Source organism: Tenrec ecaudatus, chromosome 3 (assembly GCF_050624435.1).
Source record: "Tenrec ecaudatus isolate mTenEca1 chromosome 3, mTenEca1.hap1, whole genome shotgun sequence".
Lineage (NCBI taxonomy): Eukaryota > Metazoa > Chordata > Mammalia > Afrosoricida > Tenrecidae > Tenrec > Tenrec ecaudatus.
This window is the reverse complement of record NC_134532.1, coordinates 123490146-123516130: the sequence shown is the minus strand read 5'-3', so window position 1 is coordinate 123516130 and position 25985 is coordinate 123490146. Positions and strand designations below refer to the sequence as shown.

At 47.6% G+C, this 25985-nt stretch overlaps 1 protein-coding gene across 1 annotated transcript in view; it reads right to left on the bottom strand.

Moving 5' to 3' along the window:
- The window catches only part of TSPAN5 (tetraspanin 5), a 230353-nt gene that overhangs the window by 40421 nt on the left and 163947 nt on the right, over window positions 1–25985 (bottom strand). Inside the window, exon 2 of the mRNA XM_075544001.1 lies at window positions 5938–5988. Within this exon, the coding sequence (XP_075400116.1) occupies window positions 5938–5988 (51 nt within the window). The remainder of the gene's footprint in view (window positions 1–5937; window positions 5989–25985) is intronic.

The window sequence follows — 25985 nt, the reverse complement described above, 5'->3', positions numbered from 1 at the left end:
TTGGGCTCAGGATTCAACAGTGGCCTCTCAAGAAACATTGACATCCGATGAGGAGAGAAGCAACATAATCCAGGTCTACCTTCCATGGCCCATAAAGCACTTAGTTATGAACTGCTGTTATAATGGGACCACCTTCAAAGAACAGACACTCATGTTCTCGTTTTAGTCCAAGTACAAGTCTCCGCCATGTTGACTGCGTCCTTGCTGGTGGCACTGGGCACTCCTTGGTTCCCTGGCACTGCTCTACTCGTGTGTGTGTCTGTGTCAATTTTGCCATTTTTAGTATGAAGTGGGTTTAGAATCCATCCTACTTGGGCATGGTCTCATTAATACAAGACAGAAAACCCTGTCTCCAAACGAGATCACACTCACAGGTAGAGGGGTTAGGGTTCCAGCACATATTCTGAGGAGATGCTGTTAATCCATAACATGCATCCTCTCTCAGTATACAGGGGACACATGGAGCTCAAGGCTCGCCACGACCAGGATGAAGAGGGGCCCATCATCATCCACGCAAAGACCCCCTGAAGAGAAGCAGACGTCTAGCCTGCATAGGCAAACTCGGAAGTGACCAGGCTGCCCCTAGGCCTGCCATTGCCACTGAAATACCTGCGGGCTGTCATGTGGAAGCAGACATGTTCGTAGGGAAGATTTCGAAACACAGCGTGGAAACGAGTGGGCCAGATTCTGGTGTGGTGGAAGGAAGGTCTCTCCAACAGGAAGGGTAACGCAAGGAAATCCTGAGTACTTTGCCATGGGAGCTGGTAAGCACTCACGGCAATGGGTCCTGTTATGCGTCTATGTATTCCCCACTGTGTGACACTGGGTCTCCGCATCTTCACGCCCCTGGGGTCCTGCTCACACCCCATCCCATGGTAGGCACTCAGATCTTTGTCGTTTGGACAAGTGAATTGATTATAGTCAGATCATGCCAAGGGTTTTACAGAGATGTAAGCTCTGTAACACTTGCTAATCCTTCCAGAAAGCAGCCCTGATCGTGTAGTGGTTACAAGTTGGGCTGTTACTTGCTGTGTCAGCCGTTCGAAACCACCCAGTACTCCATGGGAGAAAGATGAGGCTTTCTACTCTCGGAAAGAGTTACAGTCTCAGAACCCTAGGACTATTTGTCTCTGTCTTATAAGGTCATTGAGTCAGAATCAATTCGATGTCCATGAGTCTGGTCTGGGTTTTGAATCCTTCCACAACAGAAGACCCCATTTCTGAAACCGTGAGTAAGTCCCTTTCCCCTGGAGACCCAGTCCTCCTTGGTGCCTTCACAATCCCCGTGGGATTTCCATAAAAGGAGTTGTTCAATTATGATGTATGATATGCAACTTTAATATCAGTCTTGGGTTTAAAGTTTAGATACTGCTAACTCACGTATGAAGGGTATGAAGGGCTTTTGTCTCAGGGCCTCTGTTCTCCGCTGAAAGCTTCAATTAGTAAACAAAACAAAAACAAACTGATCCTTCCAGCTGCAACGCAGTGTGCTGATTTATGTGCCCATTGTGGTGGCTGTTAGCTGTCACGTTGGCTCCCGACGCATGATGACCCCATGTACAGCGGAGCAAAACCCTGCCTCACCTTGCACCATCCCCGTGACCGGTTGTGAACTGAACTGTTGTGATCACAGAGTTTTCACTGATTTTCCAGAGGTGGAATGCCAGGCCTTTCTCTTTAGCCTGACTCAGCCTGAAAGGTCTGCGGAAAGCTGGTCACTGTCATGGCTACACAGATCTCCACTGAGGCTCAGTGGTGGTTGTGCCGGAGCACTGGCCATGAGAGAATCTGAATCTCTACGTGGAAGGCAAGAATTCCACCACGGGCCCATCCGTGTCTCACTGTTATCCTCAAGGCTTCGGCCGCATTCCTGTCTCTGGGAGTTTCTGACCCACAGGCCAGTGTGACTGGCTCAGCCAGCCGTGGTTCACGGGAGCATCATGCTGTCAGAGGTTCTGCCCAGCTTCGTAGAGGGGAACCCAAAGGGTTCAGAGCAAAGCATCCTTCGCAGTTGCCAAGGCAATGGACGCACCTCACATCTTCTGTATGAGATCCCGCACAAAAAACCAGCCCGTGGTCCCTACCTCAGAGCCTGGAACCCTCCTGAAAAGAGGCCACTGAACAAGCCACCACTCTGCTCTGGCCTCAGGCAGGAATGAGCATGCTGCAGTCACATAGCAGGATAGGGAGCGAGCCATGCTGACAGCGAGCATTACCTTACCAGGCCACGTGCTAATGGTCACATGTCGGCCATCTCATTGAAGTTGGTCAGGTGGCCCAGTGTCCCCAACAACCAAAGGGCATTTCGGAGAAGTTAATGCAATTAATTACCCAGAGTCACAAAATCCAACTCACTGCACTCACGTCGATGCCGACTCCTAGTGAACCCACAGGACAGGGTAGAACTGCCCCTGTGAGTTTCCAAGACTGTAGCTCTTTACAGGAATGGAAAGCCTTGACTTTCTGCCTTGAGGCTGGTTGATGGTTTTGCACTGCTGACCTTACAGTTAGCAGCCCAATGTGTAACCACTCCACCACTAGTATGCTACAGATTAAATTGTGCCTTTACCCCCAAGCCCTCCTCTCCCCCCACACCCAAATGTGTCTGTGTAATTCCCAGCCTTTGCACCTGTGGCTGCAATACTGTTTGGAAACAGCTCTTTTGCATTACTTCCCTCCCTTTCAGCCCAACTAGCTTTCTAGTTGTCCCTTGGATACACCAAGGCCTTGCCTCAGGCCTCAGTTGGATCCCAACTCTCCAAGCCCCCACCCCCAGGGCACTTGCAGGAAGTGAGCCTTGCCAGCTGAAGCAAGGAAATGGCTAAGGCAGCTGCACTCTGGTCCAACCATCACAATCGTCACAAAGAGACCCGAGAACTAAAAAGGCAAGGCTCCCCAAGCCATTTATCCCTCCGCCCTTCAATTAACCCCACATGTGTTTTACCAGCCAGGTTGGCACAATGAACTACCTCACTATCACCCAGCCCACTGCCTATCCCTCAGCCAGACCAAGTCATTTCCTCATCAAAACACTGGGTGGGGGTGGGGGTGGGGGAGGACCTTGCTCTCACACCTACAAAGCATACATCCTTTGCAGGGTTCTGCCTGGGCTGACTTCTGCCTGCTTCTCTCATGGCCTCCCTGACCTTCTTTTGCCCTACTTCTCTCCCTTTCAGCCCAATTAGCTTTCTAGTTGTCCCCTGGATTCACTAAGGCCTTGCCTCAGGCCTCATCTGGATCCCAACTCCCCACCCCCACCAAACAAGCTCACTGCCATCAAGTAGATGCCAACTCACACCTGTGAGTTCTTACGCCTGTCATTCTTTATGGGAGTAGAAAGCTCTGCCTTCCTCCCTTGGAACGGCTGGTGGTTTCAAACTGCGGACGTTGTGGTTAGCAAGCCCATGTGTAACCACTAGGCCACCAGGGCTCCCAGTCCCCAACTACTCTGTCTAGAAGACACCGTTCTCTCATCACTCTCTAGCTAATCCCTACCCTACAAGTTGTTTATACCTGGAAGCACACACTCGTCTGAATAACAGCACACTGCAAGCCCCCACCACCACTAGAAGACACCTTATGGAGGCAGGGGCTCTGCGCCATGCCCAGGGCACAGACCAGCGCCCGAGTGTAGTCAGTGTTCACCAAGAGGATTGTTGAATGAATACATGTGTGATTGGACATATCCTCTCCCCTCTATTGCCTCAGCTCAGATCCTGCTCTGCTACATAGGAGCGGAGTGACCTTGGACAAGAAACTTCACCTTTCAAGAGAAACTGTTAGCTGAGTAGGCTCCTGACAACGAATGGATGGCTCCTTCATCCCTCCCCAAGGACAGCACCACCCTCTCGCTGACATCTGGGTGACACTGCCGGTTCTAGAAGTTTGCCATTTTATCAGAGAAGAGACATTTGGGGCAACGAACAAACAAAAAGATAATTATACTTCATAAAGAGAGGGGGAAACCAAGTCCTAAAAGCAACCAATTGTCTGCTTATTGCCCGAACAGACAATTAGTGCATTTAATGCTTCCCAGCGTCTGTTTGAGGCAGCTAGAAACAGATTCTTATGAAGGGAGGATTTGCAAAAAGCTGCCTTGTCTGGCACTTTAACGAGCTGGAGAGCTTCTAAAAGTGGACTTTCTGCGATTCCACCATCACATAGCTCCAAGCTGACAAAAGGATTGCGGGAGAAGCTCATCATAATCCAAAAGACCAGCATTCCACATGAGAGTTGCTGGAGGTCAGATGATCTCTGCTCTCCTTTCACCTACACCGTCACTGCCTGCCTCACATGTTTTCTGGCTGCTGGAGGGGGCTTAGTTTCTGTAAGACATTTTATATTCTGTTAAAAAATGAATGAATAGAGGGTGGTTCGTTTCCATAACTCAGGATTTCCTGTGTCCGTGTCTGCGTGAGCGTCGAGTTCGTTGTAAGGCCTCCTGCTCACATCCGAAGGGCTGTTGATTCCTGAACCTTCTGAACTTTTCTCTCATTTGTTAATGTCTGGCTTCCTTCAAAGGGACTCTTGGCCTCAGGCTGTGGTCAGGCTCAGAGGGCAAAATACCAGGGAGATAGGAGCGTGGTCTTCTGGAAACATGTAAAGCAGCCTTGGAGTTGGCGAGTTCTAATCAATCCACACACTCCCTCACCCTCACAGGGGGAAGATACTAGTTTCACTGTGTGGCCCAGCACCAAGGAAGGACGCCTTCTGTAAAGGACCTCACTTCCAAAGGAGGACGCAAAAGCAGTTTGGGTTCAAAGCCTAGCCTCGGTATAAGAAGTTGTAGCATAACCCCCCCTCCCCCCAAAAATAAAAGATGAGAAGTAAGAGTGAAGGGGACACCGGGGAGAGTTGTCAGGATCATGCTGCATAAATAGCCCGCAGGATTGTGCTGCCACTGTAACACACGCCTCCAGCTCTCCACCAACTCCACACTGACGGCCATCCAGTTGACTCTGACTCATCTTGGACCCTACAGGCCAGGGTAGAGCAGCCCCTGTGGGTTCCCAAGGCTAACTCTTTATGGTCTTACAGAGCCCTGTCTTTCTGCCTGAGAGCTGCCGGGGGTTTTGAACTGCTGGCCTTGTGGTTAGCAGCCCGACTCATAAGCACTAGAGCACCAGGGCTCCTTCCCTAGCTCCAGAACTATATTTTTATTCAACTGTATTTGATCATATGAGCCTCAGGGTCACTGGAGAAAGACGAGGCTTTCTAGTCGTGTAAAGAGTTACAATTTCAGAAACCCACAGGGTTAGCTCTTCGCTGCCCAATAGTCGCTGTGAGTTGGAATTGACTCGATGGTTGTGAACTTGAGTTTGGTTTTTTAAATTTGATCATAAACTTTAAAAGATTCCTGCTACTTACTATCAGCAGTCTGATACTTATAATCACATTGTTTTAAAAAAATCACATTCTTTAGCATTAACAAGGCTTATCTAAATGAGTGATAAACAGTAGCTTTTCTTATCCCATGCTAACAGTTGGCCACAATGCTTACACATAAAAGATAAAAATAAAAAGGATATCCTTTGCATGGCTAAGGTGGTCTTCCAAAGGCTATTAAAAATTAAAAACAAAAACATTTTAAGGTAAGGGGGGAGCTACAGGTGATTTATCAATATTTCTATGCACTTTTGAAAATCTTGGGCCAGAGTATGAAACTGTAGCTCTGGCCAAGTGATAAAATTCCAAAACACACTCTCTGTTTCGCATGTGCCGTGTTCCTGCTGGCAATCATTTTTATGGAGTGGTCAGTTTAGGCACAATTCCTAAACAATCTTTGAGAACATAACCTAATCGGCCAGGAACATACTCTTCCATTAAAGGGTCACGTTTCTTTAGATTCTGTAGTTTTTATGAAGGGAAATGAAACAATATAGAGGAGGCGTCACTTCTAAGAGACATCGGTTTGCGTTTCTATTATACTTGGCTCACCTTTTCATTCCACGCCCACAGTCCAATGCCAAGAAAGGCTATTCCCAAAAACTGAAAGAAAAAAGAAAAAGGCAGCAGCGTAAGTGTAAGGGCGGACACAACGTCTTTACTAATAAAATACGCACGCTCTCAGTCCAGTCTTCTGGTATTTCTCCGGGCTGGGAAAGAGCTTTGGCTCAATCCTGAATAACAGACTTTACCAGGAAAAGAAATCCACAATCCCCTTGGCCCCAAATTACTAAGGTATTAAGGAAGGTTGGAGACACGTAGGCGCTGCGAAGTCGTTCGGATTACGAAGAGTAATCGTTTGCTGGAACCCCGAGTAAACGGAAGTCGTCAATAACTTTCCGTGCTGCACTGTACGGCAAGGAGAATAGCGAGTGTCCGTGCGTCTGAGCTTGCCACTCGCGAGAAAGCGGATTCCCAGAGGCAGGCGTCTAGGACAGCGCTTCTCAACCCGTGAGTCGCGACCCCTTTGGGGGTCAAATGACCCTTTCACAGGGTCTTCTGATTCCTAACAGTAGCACATTGACAGTGATGAAGTAGCAATGGAAATAATGTTATGGTTGGGGTCACGCCCACACGAGGAGCTGTATTAAATGGCTGCGGCATAAGGGAGGTTGAGAACCACCGGCCCCGAAGATCGCAGACTCTCCAAGGATGAGGGCCCTCTGCCCCCTCACACCATCGTACATGGTGGGTCAGAGAGGGTGCGCAGAAGTCCCCATGACCCTCCCCAAGCTCACCATCGTGTCTTCTAATGCAACACACATCTTTATCAAGTCCAAGGCAACCCAACAAAACCCCTGCATTCTTCTCATGCCTCGGAAAGCTACCTGGCTGAAGCTGCTAGGCGGAGGCCTTCCACAGCTCTTCCTGACTTGGCCCACCCTAGAACCTCCCTGCATAACATGCAGGACTGAGCAAAGGCGGGGCGCAGAGCACCATTCCACCTCCACACAGGGATCAGGGGTACCGGGCCCAGGGTCTCCCAGTTCCGTCAGTCGGCTTCTCGGAGAATTTGGGTAGGGAAGGGGCACTTTATTTTAGTTTGCTCTCTGTGTACTCTATCTGTTCTAAGGTACACATTTCCCTTCTCACTGAAATTGGACTGTCTCGAAATCCATGGTATATGGTAGTTTAATCGGTGCCCCCCCTACCCCGGCTCCCCTTGGCTGTACATAAGAGCGTCACAGGCTTGATGACCCGCTGTACAAATCTGTCCACTCATGAAGAGCTCACTGGTCAAGACTGGGTATGATTGGCCACGAGGAAAGATACATCTTATTCCTTATTATTATCAGTAGCGGTGATGCATTTCGTCCCAACCACAGAAGTGAAAGGAGAGGGCAGGTTGCAGCAGTTCAGTCCGATGCCAGCTTACCGTATATACTCGTGGTGTATAAGCTGAGTTTTCTCAGCACTTTTTCTTTTAAATCATTTTTTGAGGTACAGCTCTAATCGCAATCCATCCATCCATCCATTGTGTCGAGCACATTTGTACATTTGTTGCCATCATCATTCTCAAAACATTTGCTTTCTATTTGAGCCCTTGATATCAGTTCATTTTCGCCCCTCCCTCCCCTCCCCCCTCCCTCATGAAACCTTGATAATTTAAAAATTATTATTTTTGTCATGTCTTACTCTGTCCAACGTCTCCCTTCACTCACTTTTCTGTTGTCCATCCCCCAGGGAGGGGGTTATATGTAGATCCTTGTAATCTATTCCCCTTTCTACCCCACTTTCTCTCTACCCTCCTGATATCGTCACTCTCAGCACTGGTCTTGAAGGGATCATGTCCTGGATTCTCTGTGCTTCTAGTTCCTATCTGTACCAGTGTACATCCTCTAGTCTAGCCAGATTTGTAAGGTAGAATTGGGATCATGATAGTGGGAGGGAGGAAGCATTTAAGAGGAAACTTGTATGTTTTGCCCTCGCTACCCTGCATCCTGACTTCGGCATGTTTTTAAAGCAGTTTTTGTGGTAAAATTAGGTGCCTCCGCTGTTATTCGGGTTGCCTGATACTCGAGTATATATGGTATTTCACTCACATCTTGATTAAGTTAAATGTCAGGCAGGCCATCCTCTCAGAGAGGCACCCAGAGAAAACACGAGGGAGCATGGTTATTTACCATCCAGGGAAACCTGAGACCCACCACCTGGCAAGGCCGTCCCCCTGTGCAGCCGGGGCTACTGATACTTCATACGTAGAAGCTAATGATTCCACATGGGACTGGGAAAACAGTTGGAGTCGAGGGAAAAAAGGGAATGAAAACGGAAAAGAGCGAGTCGGAAAGGGAGAGACAAATACCGGGGTGCTTTTGAAAGTCCAGCTTCCCAGATCAAGGCTCAAAGCCTGCAGCCATTGCCTGACATTGCAGTAAGACTGCATGCGATACTCTATGACCTCTTATAGCGAACAGCGGGGTCGGAGGGATGAAGACCCCTTTTCTCGCCCTAGCCACGATGCACGAGGGCTATGATAAGCAGTCTCTGGGTTAATGTTTCCAATTGCTAACCGAGTCCCCCCTGAAGAAAGACATGGAGACGTATGAAGAAGAACCAGCCCTTGAAAACGCTGCAGAGCCCTGTTCTCTTCTGCCACACAGTGAGTCAGGGTCAAGCAACTGACGGCCACTGGTTACTGGTGCGAAGAGCACTTCAGAGGATTTGTTTGGTTTTCAACACCCCGAGAGGAAGATTGTGGCCAGTCCCGCTACTGCCCTGGTCAGGATTCTAGTCCTGTTACTTTTCCAATCCAAGACATCAAATGAACCAGTCTCTCCAACACTAATGGGTGTTTGGGTCTCTGTCGCATGAAAGGTAAAGGAACTCAGGATGTCACTCTCAAATGGACCGGTCCCAGGTGAGGGCAAGAGAGCCCTGGTGGCTTAGTGGGCTTTGAGTTTGCCTTCCTCAAGCCCAACTCAGCCACCCTGGCTTCTAAGGAGCATTCTGGCCGGATTTCTTTCAACACAACTTTGTTTGTACTTTCGAAATCCATGTACTTTCAATGTTATTTGTCAACATAATTCGAATGCATGAATTCTTCTGAATGAAGTCTTCCTTATTCCGTGTCCTACGTTCACACACATAGGAGGTGGTTGCAAGTACCACCGCTTGAGGCAGGTGTGCCTTAGTCCTCAAAGTGACATTTCCTCCTGGGGTCTTTATGACAGAGACAATTATGACAAACACTCTCTTGCCATGGGCGAAAATCTGCTCTTTAAAGAGTTAAAGGGCAAAGCTGTCACTTTGAGGACAAAGGGGTGCCTTGGTCCCAAACCAGTCTTTGTAATCCTCTCATATGCACGTGATTCCTGGACATGAAACCAAGCAGGCTGCGGAAGAAGGCTGCATTTGCCTGATGGCGATGGTGAAGACCTGAGACAAACCTGTTGGCCTTGGAAGAAGTGCAGCCAGGATGCTCCTTAGACGCGAGGAGGCAGACTCCACCTCATGTATGTTGAACGTGTGACTGTCCCTAGACAAGGCATCTTGCTCGGTGAAGTAGAGGCTCAGTGAAAAGGAGAAAGACTCCCAAGGAGACGGGCTGACAGAGTGGCTGCCACAGTGCACTCCGATGTACCAAGGATAAGCACAGCACGGGACTGCACAGTGTTTCATTCTACAACAGTTTGCTGCTGGAGAGGGTGGGCAGGACACTGACCAGGATCCCCGGCTCCTCACTAAAGTTGATGTTTCTATTCGTTGTCAGGTGCTGTGCTCTGCTGCTTGGTACACATTGTCATCCTTTGGTCTCACAATTAAAAATATATTTTTCTGAATAAGTTCCTTTTAAAAGAAAGATATAAACGAGGCTTAAAGAGTTTAATTAACTTGCTCAGAGGCACCCCGCTTCTAAGCAGAAGAGTGGAGAGCTGAGCCACGATGAGTGTGATACCAAAGTCCTTATAGCCATCGTAGCTAATAAATTCTCCCCTGGGGCAGAGAGCTGAGGTACTGGGTGAGGATTAAATCAAGTCTGATCGAGGTATCAGCTATGGCTCTGCCAGGAAGCAGAGGAGCTGAGGGCAAGCAGAATGAAAATGCTGCCGGCTGCTAGGCTCCGGTGGTGGAACTGAGATTCTGCTGCTGGCGGCGGAGCCACAGACAAGCAAGACAGAGGCATTCATGGAGGCGACTGTCCCCTCCTGGAGCACAGGCTTTCTCCTTGGCACTTCACACCAGCCTTCACGAGCAGATGGAGAAACAGCTTCGAAACCGAGGCTTTCACACCAAGAGTGGGGAGGAAAAGGCAAGATTGAAAGACTCTCAAAAAATTTCCTGTATGTGTTTCCTCCACGGTTTCCTCCTCCTTCACCGGTCCCTCTCCAAACAAGGTTTTAAGAATTTGGGGAAAAGGACACTGGGTTTGCAGGAAGACCTTCAAGTCCCAAGAAAGCCAGCGGGTGCGGGCAGCTTCGGCTCAAGGCATACCTTCTGTGCTACATCACAAGCTAACGTCTCCCCATTCCTCTCAGCCCATATGTTTTGTTTTAAAATCAAGTTGTCCCAGTTCCAAATAATTAAACAGAGATGAGCCAAAAAGCAGAGGCAGGCACGCAGCACTTGCTATATATTCAGCCCCCTCATTCCCCACCTCCCAGAGAAAAGAAGACCATCGACCCGCAGAATGACCTCACTCTGCAACCCAGAGAGGCCAACTTCCAGGGGACAGCCGGGAACACTTCCAGACCCCTCTCTATTCCTCTTTAAAAACAAGAAGCAAGCCCGAGACATCTTCCCACACGTTAGTTTATGCAAACGGGCAACGCAAATGTTTGTCCAATTTTTGATGTTTGAAAGTTGATAACATAACGTTGCCAACATTCGCAGAGTACTCAGTATGAGCTAGGTACTGCGTTCGACAGGAGTCTGCTAAAACAGCGCCATACAGCCTCGTAGCTGGGGGAGGCCTAGCCCATGTACCTCTGTTGGCGATCCATCTGATCACAACTCACATAATTAGGACTGGAATGCCTCTCCCCTCCCCGCCCCACTCCCACCCCCGCAGCAGGGAGGGGGTATAGGAATTTAGGGCACAAACCTCTGCTCCTCTTGCTTGGAAGCTGGGTACCTTGGAGCAAAATTGCTCAAAACACTCTAAGCCTCATTTTTATCTTTTTAAAAGGGGACATAATATTAAAAAACTATATCACACCCCCCCCCCCAAATACATTGTCATGAGGCTTAAGAGAGACAATGCACACAAAGCATTGGGCACAGAAGCTACTAGGCTGCATTGAGCATTTTGCATGTGCCTAGTTTGAGCTGAGCTTGCTTGGAAATGCAAGATATACACTGGATTTCAAAGACTTCATGTGAATAAAAGGAGCCTAGATAGTGCAATGAATGATTAAGCACTCAGTTGTTAACCAAAAGGTGGGTGGTTCGAATCCACTCAGTGGCTCAGCTCTATAAGGAGAGACCTGGCTTGCTACCTGTTCCCATAAAGATTGATTACAGCCAAGAAGATAACATGGGGCAGTTCATTTGGCAACATGGAGCCATCATTAGGTGCATCCAGCAACAAAGAAGGTTTAAAAGGTCATAAATTATTGATGACATTATGTTATTACTTTATTATTGATGAAATTATATCTTGGATATATTGAATTTAAATTAAATTTGTTAATAAAATTACACCCACCAGTTTGTATTTTAACTTTTCAAACGTAACCAGTTAACAGTTCAAACGGCATATGCGACTCACACTGGAGTTCGCACCGGTGTGAAGTATCCCATGCTAATCCCACGGAGCGCATCCCCACCCACTGCTGTTGGGTCCATTCTAACTCACAGGGTCTCCAAGGCTGTGAGTCTTTCTGGGGGTGCCCAGCCTCACCTTTATCCCTTGGAGGAGCTGGTACATTCGAATCGGTGACTTTGTGGGTAACCGTCCATTGGGTGCCCCACAGCGCACACTCATGTTATTATCCTCGTTTTATCGACAAGGAAACGCAGACTTAACCCTTGAAGGCATTCTCCCAAGATCACATACGTGACTTCGCTAGACGAAATAGGAAATCTGAATTCTCCGCCCTCGTGCATAACTACTGTAACATCTTTCCCAGGTCACAAAATGTTTGTCCCGAGAGTCTAATCAGGGAACGCGGTGAGTATTGAAACTTTTGCCCAGCGATTCAACTGGTCTCTCTCAGTTTCCAGGCATCCTGATCACAGGTGTTTCATGCTATGAGTGAGGAAGGCTCAAGGTGGGTACTGAGAGCACCACACTCAGACCTGCCTGCGTAGCAGAGGATGAGCCAGCAGCGCTGGGAGTAACACTTGGGGAGGAAATGGCCCCGAGGACGTGACCAGGGTGTTTGGACTTCTCTACGTGGAGGGCCGCACTTGCCCCCTTTCTCTAAGGCCTACAAGCAGGTCACTTCCTCCATGGGGCTGAGTTCGGCTTTGCTCAATCGCTCAACATCTTGGAAATGAAACAGTCCTGCCCTCACTGAGTTTACAGTTTAGAAAAAAAGATAGATTTTCATCAAACGATCAGAGATCAAAAGCTAACACTGGCCAAGGACAAGTGCCAAGAGCAAGAGTGTGGAGGCGGGGGGGGGGGGGGGGTGTTAATGCAGAGCATGGGTATGGAGGGCTTCCTTGTGGCAGACATCCATCGCCTGCATTGGGAAGACAAGGATGCATTACTGGACAAATGAAAGAGGGACACATGCCTCAGGTATAGGGAAGATCTTGTACAAAAACTTTATGGAGAGGGAGGGAAAATCATGCGTGAAACCTGTCTAAAGATAGGTGTTGTCGACAGAGACTAGGAAGTAAGGGGGCAGGTCTGCAGGGCTTGCTATTAGGGATACAAGCAAGCCTGGGACAGCCGTGAGCCTTGTACACGCTGTGAAGAAATCCAGCCATTGATCTAAGAGTCAGAGGAAACTGCTAAAGACCACTCCGGATGGAAGGCAGGCTAGGGTGGCAGGGAGTCCACGGTCACAAAAGTGTTGGGCTGGGAGCAGCAAAGCCGAAAGCGGGCCCAGTGTGGATGCACAGGGACCACAAAAGAAGTCACTAAGAGTCATCGTGGCAAGGCCTGCCGGGAGTCCTGGATGGCCACGTGGTGGCACAGTAGGGGGTGCCCAGAGCCATTTAGAAGCAACAGTGACATTTTCAGGGACAACTGGATATGGGGAGGGAGAAGGAGAAGGAGGTGTTAAGAAGAATGCATATGTTTCTGGCATCTTCTCCACAGAATTGTGGCTCTTCAGAATTCCATCGTATGTGCTCTCTGACAGAAATAACTCTCGGTTGCCAGTCTCGTCAGCAGCGTACGCTCCAGTGGCATTTCTGAAGGACAGTCTTAGTTTGAAGGTTATTTCAGCCACAACCTGGATTCTCTTAGCAGCGACTTTCAGCTTGCATACTTAAAGGAAAGAAAATGAAATAATTTTGAAATCCTCTTATTTCCCTGCTCTTCTGTTTTCATAAAAAAATGAAACAGTGATGCATATGGTGTGTGTCCACGTTCACAGGCAATGGGCACATCCAACCCTCTTTGTTTAAAAAAAATAATAAAAGCAGTTACGTCAATAGCATCTGCCCACCATCCGTGAACAGACTCAAAATAACAATGCAGCAAGGTAAACACAGAGGGGAGAAATAAAAATCAGGTCAGCCTTCTCACCCTAACTGCAGCTTCAAATACATTATCCTAAGTTACAACGGGGCCACAGGTAACTAGTGCTCTGCTGAGGCCATTTCTTAATGAAAGAAAGAAGATCTTGCCTGGATAAGCAAGAAGGTCTTTAAAAATGTTTCTCACAGAAGGGAGGAAAACGACAAAGTGCCACCAGGAAAGATGTCTTTTCCTGACACTGTGACCCCTGTACTTTTCCTTAGCTATTTTTCTGACACTCATACCCCCGTTCTGCACAGTGGCCCCATTCTGGGAGGGGTGGCCTGGGTGAAGCAGGCCACACGGTGCAGTAAGTATTTATGAGAGAAGTGGTGTCTTTATAGAGTCGAGAGTCGCTGGATGGTACAAACGGTTAATGTACTAGCTGCTAACCAAAGGAGCCCGACTTCCCAAAGCAAACAAACTCAGCCACTGAAGTCCTTCTCGGGGGACAGGGGGAACGGGGAGCCAAGGCTGAGGAGGCAGTGCCTTCTGTTGGCGACGGAAACTTGGGCCACAATTAGTGGTAAAGGTTACACAATGTGATCTATGTGATTGGGCATCATTAAACAGGGGATGTGAAAATCATGGACAAATGTATTGTATTTAAATGGATGACCACTAGACACAAAACTGTAAGTCTCCATTTCTCCTATAAAAGAACAATCAAATAAAGCCACACACAAAGACCATCCGGCGCGTAGTTCTAGTCTGACCCTGGTGAGATCACCGGTGGCAGCTGGGGATGGTTTAATAGAGCAGGAGTTTCCCATCAGAACCCCAAAAGCCTTGCAGAATAGTTCTTGCCGTGATGAAAGAGTACATATGGTGGAAAATTCAATACACAAGGAAAAGCAAAACACAAACTCACTGGTTCATAGCAATCCCATGAAAAGAAGAGAACTGGCCCAGTGGGTTTCGGAGGCTGGGAATCGTTACAGGAGCGGAAGCCTCCTCTCCCCCCGCAGAGCAAGTGCCAAGGTTGAACGGCCGATCCTGTAGTCGGCAGGGCCATGAGTAACCCCCTAAATCCAACGTCTCCAGTGCTCAGAAAGCCAATCCCAGCTTTACTACCATGTTCCGATGGGCCTTTGTGCTGGGGAGACAAATGACTGATTCCTCCAACAGTCAGCAACCCGCGCACTAAAGGAAGGCAGCAGCTACACCTCCCGCTTGTAAGCAGGCGATGCTCCTGGCCGAGCCACTGTCGACCCCGCTCACTTCGCTTCAGCTCCACAGGCTTGCGCAACATGGCCTGACACCGCCTGCCTGCAGCCCCCGGAGCCTCTGCTTCATGGTTCCACGATCTTAGGACTGGTTCAGAATGCGAGGTCCAACTAAATCCCAAACAAACAAACATCTTGCTCTTGTGGCGCTGACTTGGGCTATGTAGGGAGACGAAGCACACCCAAATCAACCCCACTGCCATCAAGTCAATTGCAATCCGTGCTTGCCGACTCTCAGTGACTCTAGCTATGGTCTCCAAGAGTACAACTTTCCGTGAGAGCAGGCAAACAGCCTCCTCTCTCTCCCATGAAGCAACCGGCAGGTTGCACCCAGCGACCTTCAGCTAGCAGTTGGCCTCCCCACACCACCCAGGGAAATTGTGAGGATGGAACGCGATCACGTGAAGACTGAATGAGGTGCACAGAGCCAGTGTGTGACCAGGAGAGCTGGTACCTCATAACCGTTAGTTCTCTCGCTCTTCCTCGGAGCCTCCTCCCGAGAGCCACAACTGGTCGGTCTGAAGCCTGCCCCACTCTTTCTCTGCCAAGCACAAGAACACATGTCCATTCGCGGACGGAGAGGCGAGCTCTCTTCTGGACTCTGGACTCCTGGCGAGTATCTTGTGTTTGACATTGACCCACCAACACCTACAGGACTCGACAGCAGGGACGTGGCTGGGGTCAGACATGGGAGTGACCATTATCTCCTTAAATGGCCATGTGGAGGCAGCACCTCATGTCACCTCTCTGCCCTGAGCCCGGCCTCCCACAAATGGTGTCCTCCTCAAGCATCCCTGGGTATTCACAAACAACGTATGAATTCTAGTCAGAACACTGAGATTACATTACTTTTGCTAAAATCATTTTATCGGGGGCTTGTACCACTCTTATCACAGTGCATCCATCCACCCACTGTGTCAGGCACATTTGTACATGTGCTGCCATCATCATGCTCAGAACATTTTCTTTCTACTTGAGCCCTTGGGATCAGCTCATTCCCTGCCCCCCCCCCCAAGAACCCTTGATAATTTATAAATTATTATTACATTTCTATTTCTTACCTTCACAATGTGGGTCATAAATTCTGGAGCTGATCAACCTCAAACTAAAAATCCACCACTTTTGAAATACCCTTCCAGAGCTTCTTGGACCATCTCTCTCCTTAACGTCACTCTTTTTGTATTTGTTGGTTTCAGTCTTATGCCCTGGGGAAGGGTTTGGGCCTCATCATACCCATTTTGGTGCATACTCTTTTTATGGAAGAAGAAACTCAATTCACTGTCATTGAGTTCATGCCATTTTACAGCGACCCTATAGCACAGGGCAGAACTTTCGCTGTGGGCTTCCAAGACGGTAACTGTTTACAGGAGGTGAAAGCCCCGTCTTTCTCCTGTGGAGCAGTTGGTGGCTTTGAACTGCCAACCTGCAGATCACAGCCTAGTGCATAACCACTACACAGAACGTGGGACATAAATGATAAGTAATGTTGGGGTAGCTTCTAAAACCTCCACCTTCCCTTTCTGAAAACCGACCCCCATGCTCAAGGGTGGGCCCCTTCAGCTCAGTCCCTAAAGGTGAGCCCACTCCCCTCCCTCCCCGACCTAGACTCAGGATTTCGTTCTGGCTAGATACGCGACAATCCATTAAGTGCCAGGTTGAGCCAGAGTCTGTCTTTCCCACGAATTTGGAGTTGGACCCAGGATGTGTGCACCATGGTCTCCATTACACTAGAACGGAGTAGGAGGCGGCGAGCACTGGGTGTTCTGCGGAGAGGGAGGGGAGCTATAGAGAGCAGTAGAAGGATGAACAGCCAACGTCTGTTCCTGAAAGCCTCTTCTCCCCATTCCCAGGAGACGGCATGCACTTTCTAATCTGGGGCTCCATGAAATATCCCTGGTCCCCCCTTTTGTTTAAATGCCCCCCTCTGCCTCCCATTTTAAGGCAAGTTACTTCGGGGGCTTTCTGTTGCTTACAACCAAGAGTGTCCTGCGACATAAATTAGAGACCAGATTAATATCCTGACTGCTCTGATCCTGTGACAAGCCCACTGTTAACTAGAAAACGTGCAAACTCGGCAGGACCACGGGGCTGCAGAGGCTAACAATGGTCTGACTAAGAACTGAGTAGAATCGTCAGTTGTTTCCAATCCCTGGGTAAGCTGTTGGCACTTGGGGTGTGAAGGAGCACATAATTCAGTCATGCTTCCACCTGCTAGAAGGAGGTAGGCCCCGCCTGCTTGTTCAATTCTTGAGACAGAACGACAGACAGAGCTGGAGCCCAAGGAACGGCTGCAGCAGCAGCACTGCAGAGGCGAGTCTGGGGGGCGGGAGGCTGAGGAAGAGGGTGGCACCAACATGTTTGGTTTTTTAACTCAAACATTTTAGACTGTCAGTCTCTCCCCCTCCGTTTTCCCAGAAAGAATAAAAGAGCTCTTTAAACTTACACTTTCAATTTGCACCTCACAGGGAGAACACTAAGGTACGCCTTGAATCAGCATCGACAATTCAGTGACCACCTTCTTCCGGATGGCCTCCGGTCAAGTCTTTGAGGCTTCACAATTTGGCAAGAACCAGTAACGAGGCAGCAAAGGAGACAGGAAGGCAGGCAGTGAAACCCGCATGCTTCTTGGAAATCTCACAGGCAAGGCAGGCACGGAAGAAAGGAAAGTGAAGCATTAAGCTGTCCATTTGGGGATTGGAAGCACGGAGTCTGCTAGTTTACCGCCCACAGACCTTTGCTGTGGACACCGCCTGGGCTAGTCCATCTGTATGGCTGAAGGCTAACTCAAGTAGTTCAAAATGTAGCAGAAGTAAGTTATCTATAGACAAACATCAGCCTTTGTGGGAATAAGCTCCTGCAGATCCCATGAAGGAGCCAGGCAGGGGCAGCTCACGCCAATGATATCCTTGAAAGTCTAATACTCTCAGAGTGCCCGGCTGTGGTGTTGAAACATCTTAATAACATAAAAAAAATCAGAGCCAACGTTTAAAGGTCAATAAAACTCAAAATAAGATTATTCTTTTTTTTTAAACTCAAGTAGCTCACTGTCATGGAGTCAACTCTGACTCACAGCCATATCACACAGGTTTCTGAGACTGTACGCGTATGCTAGTATGCTAACTGCATTCCAATGCGGAAGCCATGAGACCGACACGAGCAAGACAAGATTGTTCCATCATTTCAGGAGTTTCTTCAAAATACACTACACAGGGAGAGGGACATGTCTGATCAGAGCACACAGGAGCAAAGGAAGGGGGAGGAAGAGAGAGTGGAGCACATCCTGGCCCAGAAAGCCCTGAGGACCTATTCCTGCTTAGAACAGCCAATGCACAGAGAGGACCATAAGGCCGGCCCCACCACGAAACATGGACGTCCGTCACTGACCCACAGCACTACAGGTGACAACACCGGAGACACAGGGAGGGAATTGTGCCGGACCTAACCCCACCACACCGAGGTGAAACACTAAAGGCATGCAAAAGAACAGCATGCCTTTCTTTCCCTAGGGGAAAGAAAGTGAGTGTTAATAAACCCAGGGACAAGGAAACAAGTGATCTAAAATCGATGGCAAGGGGGGTGTAGGAGGCCTGGTAGGGCTTGATCAAGGGCAATGTAACCTAGAAGAATTACTGAAACCCAAATGAAGGTTGAGCATGATAGTGGGACAAGAGGAAAGTAAAAGGAAATAGAGGGAAGAACTAGGAGGCAAAGGGCATTTAAAGAGGTCTAATCTAAATACAGGCATGTACATATACAAATATATTTATATATGATGATGGGGAAATAGAGCTATGTACAAATATTTATAGGTTTAGTAATAAGGAACATATGGACATTGGGCCTCTACGCAAATACTCCGTCAATGCAAGAACACTTGGTTCTATTAACCTGGCATTCCATGGTGCTCACCTCCCGATACGATCGCTGAAGACAAAGCAGGTGCATGAGCAAATGTGGTGAAGAAAGCTGATGGTGCCTGGTTATCAAAAGATACAGCACCTATGGTCGGTCTTAAGGCTTGAAGATAAACAAGGGGCCATATAGCTGAGAAGCAACAAAGCCCAAATGGAAGAAGCACACCAGCCTGTGTGATCACGAGGTGTTGATAGGATCAGGTATCAGGCATCAAAGAACCTGAACAAAAAAATTGTATCATTGTGAATGAGTAGGAGAGTGGAGACCCAAAGCTAAGGTGACCAGAGTTTAACATTGGTAAAGCGGGACACAAGCGGGACACCATTGATAAAACTCATATCCTGACGAAATAGCCACATAGCAGTCGAAAACCGTATACCCTAGCTTGTCGTGCATTCTTTCCAAAAATCGAAACTTTCTTAAAACACCCGGGACACGGGAAAAATTGTTAAAAATCGGGACTGTCCTGCCCAAAGTGGGACATCTGGTCACCTTACCCAAAGCTCATCTGTAGGCAACTGGATATCCCCTTACAGAAGGGTCACAGAGAGGAGACGAGCCAGTCAGGGTGCGGTATAGCTCTGAACATACAACTTTCCTATAGTTCTTTAATGCTTCCTCCCCCCCATCATGACCTCAATTCTACCTTACAAATCTGGCTAGACAAGAGCAAGTACAGATAAGAGTGGAAAACACAGGGAATCCAGGACAGATAAAGCCCTCAGGACCAATAATGAGATTAGCAATACCAGGAGGCGAAGGGGAAGGTGGGGAAAAAAGGGGGAACTGATCACAATGATCTATATATAACCCCTTCTCAGGGGGATGGATTAGAGAAAAGCAGGTGAAGGGAGACAACAGTCAATGTAAAACATGACAAAATAATAATAATTTATAAATTATCAAGGGTTCATGCGGGAAGGGAGGGAGGGGAAAAGGAGGAGCTGATACCAAGGGCTCAAGTAGAAAGAAATGTTTTGAAATGATGATGGCAACAAATGTACTTGACCCAATGGATGGATGTACGGATTGTGATAAGAATTGTATGAGGCCCCAGTAAAATGATTAAAAAATCACACGGGTCTCTGTGGTCCACCCCAGGAGAGAGAGGTCATGAATGTCACATGTGCTCTCTCAAAGAGGTAGAGCAGAGGAACCACGGGCTGGGCCGGGGTTAGGACAAGGAAGAGCACGGCTGAAGCAGGAGGCATGGAACTTCCCTTCAGGCGCACATGGGTTACCATAGAAACGCAGAGGCAGGCCTGCCCATCACTTCCTAGGAAGTGACACTTGCACTGGGTTCTGAGGGAAGGAGAGAGGAAGGCCACTGCCTGCAGAGCAAACAGCTTATGCAAAAGGATCAAAGTGAGGAGCAGCCTGCCCCTTCAGAGACCTGCAAGGGCTTCCAGCAGCTGAACAGCAGAGAACCAGGCCAGCACTGGGGCGCAGTGGTTCTCCCAGCATGGATCCATTCCCCCAGCAGCAGCAGCAGCACCAGGAACCTGCAAATTCTCTGGAGGCCTCAGACCTCCAGACTCAGACATGCTGGGGTCAGAGCCCAAAGTTCTGTTTTAATGAGCACTGCAGGTGATAGGGAGGCAACATAAAGCTTGAGAAGCCCTGGGCTAGAGGAATAAGTAGGAGTCATATCTCACCAAGGAACCACCAAGCTAAGGATTTTCAACAAAACAAAAATTTTTCTTTCTTTTTTAAAATAAAAAAGCAGGGACAGGGCCCAAGCTGCATTTGAGAATGATCATTCCAATATACCATGGAGAATGAGCTGAAGAGAGGTTACCAGAAACGGCACCATGGCTTAAGCACAAAGAGGACCTTAGACACTGGCCTGACAGGGAACATGGCCTCCCCCAAGGGCTATGGCAGAAGGACTCGATGTGGAAGCCAAAAAGAAGGAAGTGGGCCCTCCCTCAAAACGACCTGTAGTCCTTGGACTTAGGATGGAAACTCCCGGATAGGAGAGGAAGCTAAAGATGGCCCCACCGAGACTGGAAAGGGCATTTGTGGGACCTTGGTGGGAACCCCGGGCTTAGTGGGTGTCTAATGAAAGGGGACCCAGACCACCATTTATTTATTACCTCAATGCCCCCCTGGCATAACTATGACAGGTATTGACCTGACAGGCAAGAATGTGCCCTTGTAAGAAATGATACAGCAAAATTTCCCCTAGCACCAACCCCCATGCTCAATGTAAACAGAGCTCAATCGATTAAGAAATCAATCTGCACAAAGCAACATTACATAGTGTGCTGCTTGCCATTGGACTATACTCACATAAACTCCTCATATCAACAGTACCTAAAACTCTGACACTGGATACTTTATAGATGTTACCAATATATAATTGCTTTATGCCCCAGGGGGATAATTGACAATGATGCGTGCCTATGCTTTCCCTCCTTTTTCCTTTGTTTTGTTTTCTTTGGTTGTTGTTCTTGTTGGTTTTTGTTTCTGTCATAATATGACTGCCAAAGAAAACCAGAGTGGTTCATAGCCTGTGGACAACCAGATAATCTGGCCTCCCACGGCATTCTAGCCCCCACCCTAGAGCAGTTAGCTCTCACAACCTGGCCCCGCTTGGGTACTGGCCTTCATGAAGAGATCACTGAAGATAAGGGTGCTGCAGAAAGTGTGGTGAAGACAGCAGATGGAGCCCTAAAGGTTTATATTCAAACAAAGTCAACTAAGGAGGAGTCAATTAAGTCCACACAGAAGTACCCCAGCTTGTGTGATACAAAGGTGACAAAATCAAAAGATGACCCAAAGCCCATCTGTAGGCAACTGGACATCCCCTTACAGAAGGGGCATGGGGAGGAGACGAGCCAGTCAGTGTGCACTGTAGCAACGATGAAACATACAACTTTCCTCTAGTTCTTAAATGCTCCCCCACCCCACAACCCACTATCATGATCCAAATTCTACCTTACAAAACCGGCTAGACCAGAGGAGGTACACTGGTACAGATAGGAACTGGAAACACAGGGAATCCAGGACGGATGATCCCTTCAGGACCAGTGCTGAGAGTGGCGATGCCAGGAGGGTAGAGGGTAGAGAGAAGGTGGGGCAGAAAGAGGGAACAGATTACAGGGATCTACATATGGCCTCCTCCCTGGGGAATGGATGGCGGAGAAGTAGGTGAAGGGAGACGTCAGACAGTGTAAGACATGCCAAATAATAATAACTTATAAATTATTGAGGGTTCATGGGGGACAGGGAAGCGGGAAAGGAGGGCAAAAATGAGGAGTGGATACCAGGGGCTCAAATAAAAAGCAAACGTTTTGAGAATAATGAGGAAAACAAATGTACAAATGTGATTGACACAATGGATGTATGTGTGGCTTGTGATAAGAGTTGTATGAGCTCCCAATAAAATGATTTAATAAAAATAAAAATAGATGACCACGGGCAAAGTATCAGCTTAAATTGTGAAAACCCAATTTGTAGAAGGACACAGAGGGCAATGGGAACCCAAAATTCATCTGCAAAGTATCCAATGAGATTAAGCTCTGTAAGATCCCCTGTGCCCACAAGCAAGGGTCTCTAACAGCTCTACTATCAGACAAGGAATATTGTAAACTTGATTATGGTGGAGCGAACTATGGTATATGATACTGGGTCAGTCAACCTCTCTTTTGATCCATCCTGAGTTTTCTCTGCGTTTAAATATTTCTCACTTGTTCCATGACAGACATTTCTTCTCTAGCTTTTTAAATATTGTTGGCGGTCATTTCTTTCTTATTTATTATTATTTCTTTATTATTATCATCTTTACATTAGTGTTACTTTCTTCTTTATGCTTCATTGTTTTATTTTTTATTATTTATGTTAAGGTTCCCACTTTATGTAACACAGAAGGCATGTGGGGCAGTTACATAATCTACTGTAGACTTGAGTGAAGGGGTGGAATCTACCTGTCAATCAGGTCATAGCCAGTGAGGCTTTTATGTGGGCATGGCCTTCTCCTAAGGATTCTGGGAGCTCATGTCTTACTCCCAGGAGGTTGGACAAAGACTCTCCCTGGGAGACATTCCTGTTGACAAGCCACATGGAGCTACACTGATGGAGCCAGAGTCTTGGAGCTGGAGGAGCCTCGTGGAGACCCACTCCACCGCTGGGATGCATCCACCACACTGGATCCACAAGACTTTCCACCCGCTGGTCTGTGATCTTCCTGCATTCAGCATCATTGCATGTGTGGCTTGAGTCTGAAGAGGAACTTATCGATTGGTATCAGACATTTGGGCTAATATCAGACTTACGGACTTGATCTTCAATGAGCTGGGCTGTTTTCTCCATATACACTTACTCTTTCATATAAAGCACTTTCTTATACACATGTGAGTGTCTATGCATTTGTTTCTCTAGTCAACCCGGACTAACACAGAATGGATGAATACAGACAATAACTGATCCAATGGTTTATTGCAGAAGGGGGGAGTGGAGGGTGAGGTAAATGGGGGAGCAATGAATGCAGGGGGGGAGGGTGCACTAGAACTGATTGTGGTGATGAATACACAACTCTTTCTAAAAGTGACTTAATAATGGAAGTGTATTTTTATATCAGTATAACTATTAAAAAAAATCCAAAGTTGACCAACGGTTGCCATTGGTGAAGGAGAAAAAGGTTTTGTGTTAATGATGCTGGAATTATTTGGAAAAGAGTATCAATAATGGTTGCACAACTGAGTATAATCAATGGCACTGAAATGTACATGTAGAAAGTGTTGACTTGGAGCATGATTGTGTATATTTTGGTACACTTAACAATAATAATTACAATAACAATGAGTACAACAGAAAAGAAAACGTGCTAAAATTAATTGTGGTAATGACTGTACAACTCTTTATTATTTGATTGAACTATTGAATTGCATGATATGTAGAAGTACCCATAAAACTGTAATTAAAATGAAAAAAAATGAAGAGAGGTCAGTCTATTAGTGGGAAATTGGAAGATTCGTGCCATAGGGGCCATTACCTAACAAGGTCAGCACAGGCTTACTGATGCTTGCTTACTAATTTGTAGGCAACAGAAATACGGATGAACAAGTAAGCACAAGCATGCCTGTGCGTACATTGATGAGCAGGGACCCCTCCTTCTGAGGGGCTGTCATTTGAAAGAGTTGGTGATTCTGGAGGAAGGTGTGATAGGACTGATTGTGGGAGAGACATACTTAGAATCAGACTCTGATGTGGTGGGCGGAAATGTAAAAAGCTTCACTAGGGATTAGTAAATAAGCACAAGTAAGCCACCGCTTACCTTGCTAACTGGGTAATCTGAAACGGACTGCAGCAGGCCAGAGGATGGATGCAGCCTAAATCAAGGCAGAGGGAGTAGCAGGGGCTTGCAGACGGTCAAGGGGAGTACCAAGGGGACGCCTCAGGGCTTGGTGACAGGAAGGGCTGAGGTCGGGAGCCATCACTAGCATGCCTGGCTCTGAATCCCAATCACATGAGCTCAGGCAAACCACCGAGACTAGCCCCGGTGGCACGGCACAGTGTGTTACCCGGTAGGTGCTCACCGCGGGTTAGCAGATCGACACCACCGCTGTGCCGGGGGAGGAGCCGGTTTTCTAGTTTTGTAAAGCTGTGCTGTCTTGGAACACACACAGGCAGTCCCCTCTCCTTTAGGGTGGGTAAGAGTCCGAATGGATCCGATGACAGTGGGGTGATACTTTAGGCAAACCACTTACATATTCCTCTGAAAATGGGAATATTAAATTCTATGAAAATAAAGCTCCACAGAACCAGGAATTTTTGTTCAGTTCCCAAGTCCCTAAAGCCCATCACAGACGACGTGTGTCAATAGCAACCCTACATAGGGTTTGCGAAGCTGTAAATCTGTATGGCAGCAACTGCATCTTTCTCCCAAGAAGCGGTGGGTGAGCTGAACGTGCCAGCCTGGAAGTGAGCAGTGCGGTGCTTACTGGCTAGCACTACCAGCTCTCCTGTAAGCAGCTCACTACTCACTGCCATCGAGTGGATGCCGGCTCATAGCAAACATACAGCCCAGGGTAGACCTGCCCCTGGGAGGTCTCCAAGACTGAAACTCTTTATGGGAGTAGAAAGCCCCAGTCTTTCTCTGTGGAGCAGCTGGTGGTTTCAGACTGCTGACCTTGCAGTTAGCAGCCCAAGTAAGCACTGTACCACCAGGGCTCCTCAGTTATGTAGCTCACAGTATGTCCTACATAAATATTTGCTGAATGGATGAGTGGAATATATGTGGGAGGTGAGTGTTATGTAATATGTTTAAAAGATAAACATATTGGATGTCAGGAAATCCAAGCCCTCACCATTAATTACCATTCACCATTAATTAGCTGACCTTGGACAAGTCAATGAACTAACATCTCCTCAATTATAAGTAAGTAGCAACGACCCCTGCTCAAGCTAAGCAGGATAGTGATAAGCAAACACAAGTAAAGGAAGATACTTTGAAAAAGTTATCTATGTAGCTACTTAATGTAATTAAAATATCACGGTTTTTTCCCCCATCTGTTAGATTACAGAGTAAGATGTGTGGTGTAACTACTGAGACATCTCACACATATGTGTTCTTTAAACTTAGTGCAGATCCTTTGTTCTAGAAATGTGTGCTTGCTTGGTGCTGATTTCCCACGGTGTGGCTGGCTGGTGGCATCCAACGGCTTACCTCATGGCTAGAAGCCCAACAGGTGACCCACTACACCACCAGGGTTCTCTGAGGCACATCCCAACTCTTGTCACATGGTGTCATTGTTTAACAGAAATTAGTGTTTCTCTCCTACCCAATAGGTTGTCCTCTTGCACCATGGTTTGCTCTGGTCTTCCCCGAAGGCCAAGGTTGTTACCTACTTCCACTTAATCAATTCTGACTCACACTTAGACGATAGCACAGAGCAGAGCTGCTCCCTATGGTTTCTGTGGCGACCCGTCCTTCCTGGAGCAGGCAGCCTCATCTTTCTCCCTGAGAGCAGCTGGTGGGTTTGAACCACAGACCTTGCAGTTAGCAGGCTAAAATCTAACCCACAGTGCCACCATACTACTCATTTCTCAGGAAAAAAATATTTTTAACCCAACACAAAGAATCCTATGATTCTGGATTGTTTTCATTTTTGTTTCTTTTTTTTTCTGATTAAGTCTACTTTCTTTTCTAAGAAATACAATGACATTTAAAGAAAAATAAAGCGACTTTGTTGACAGGGATTATTAAAGAATACTAGGGGAATTTTGAAAGACGGAACCCCATAAAGATTTATACTCTTGGA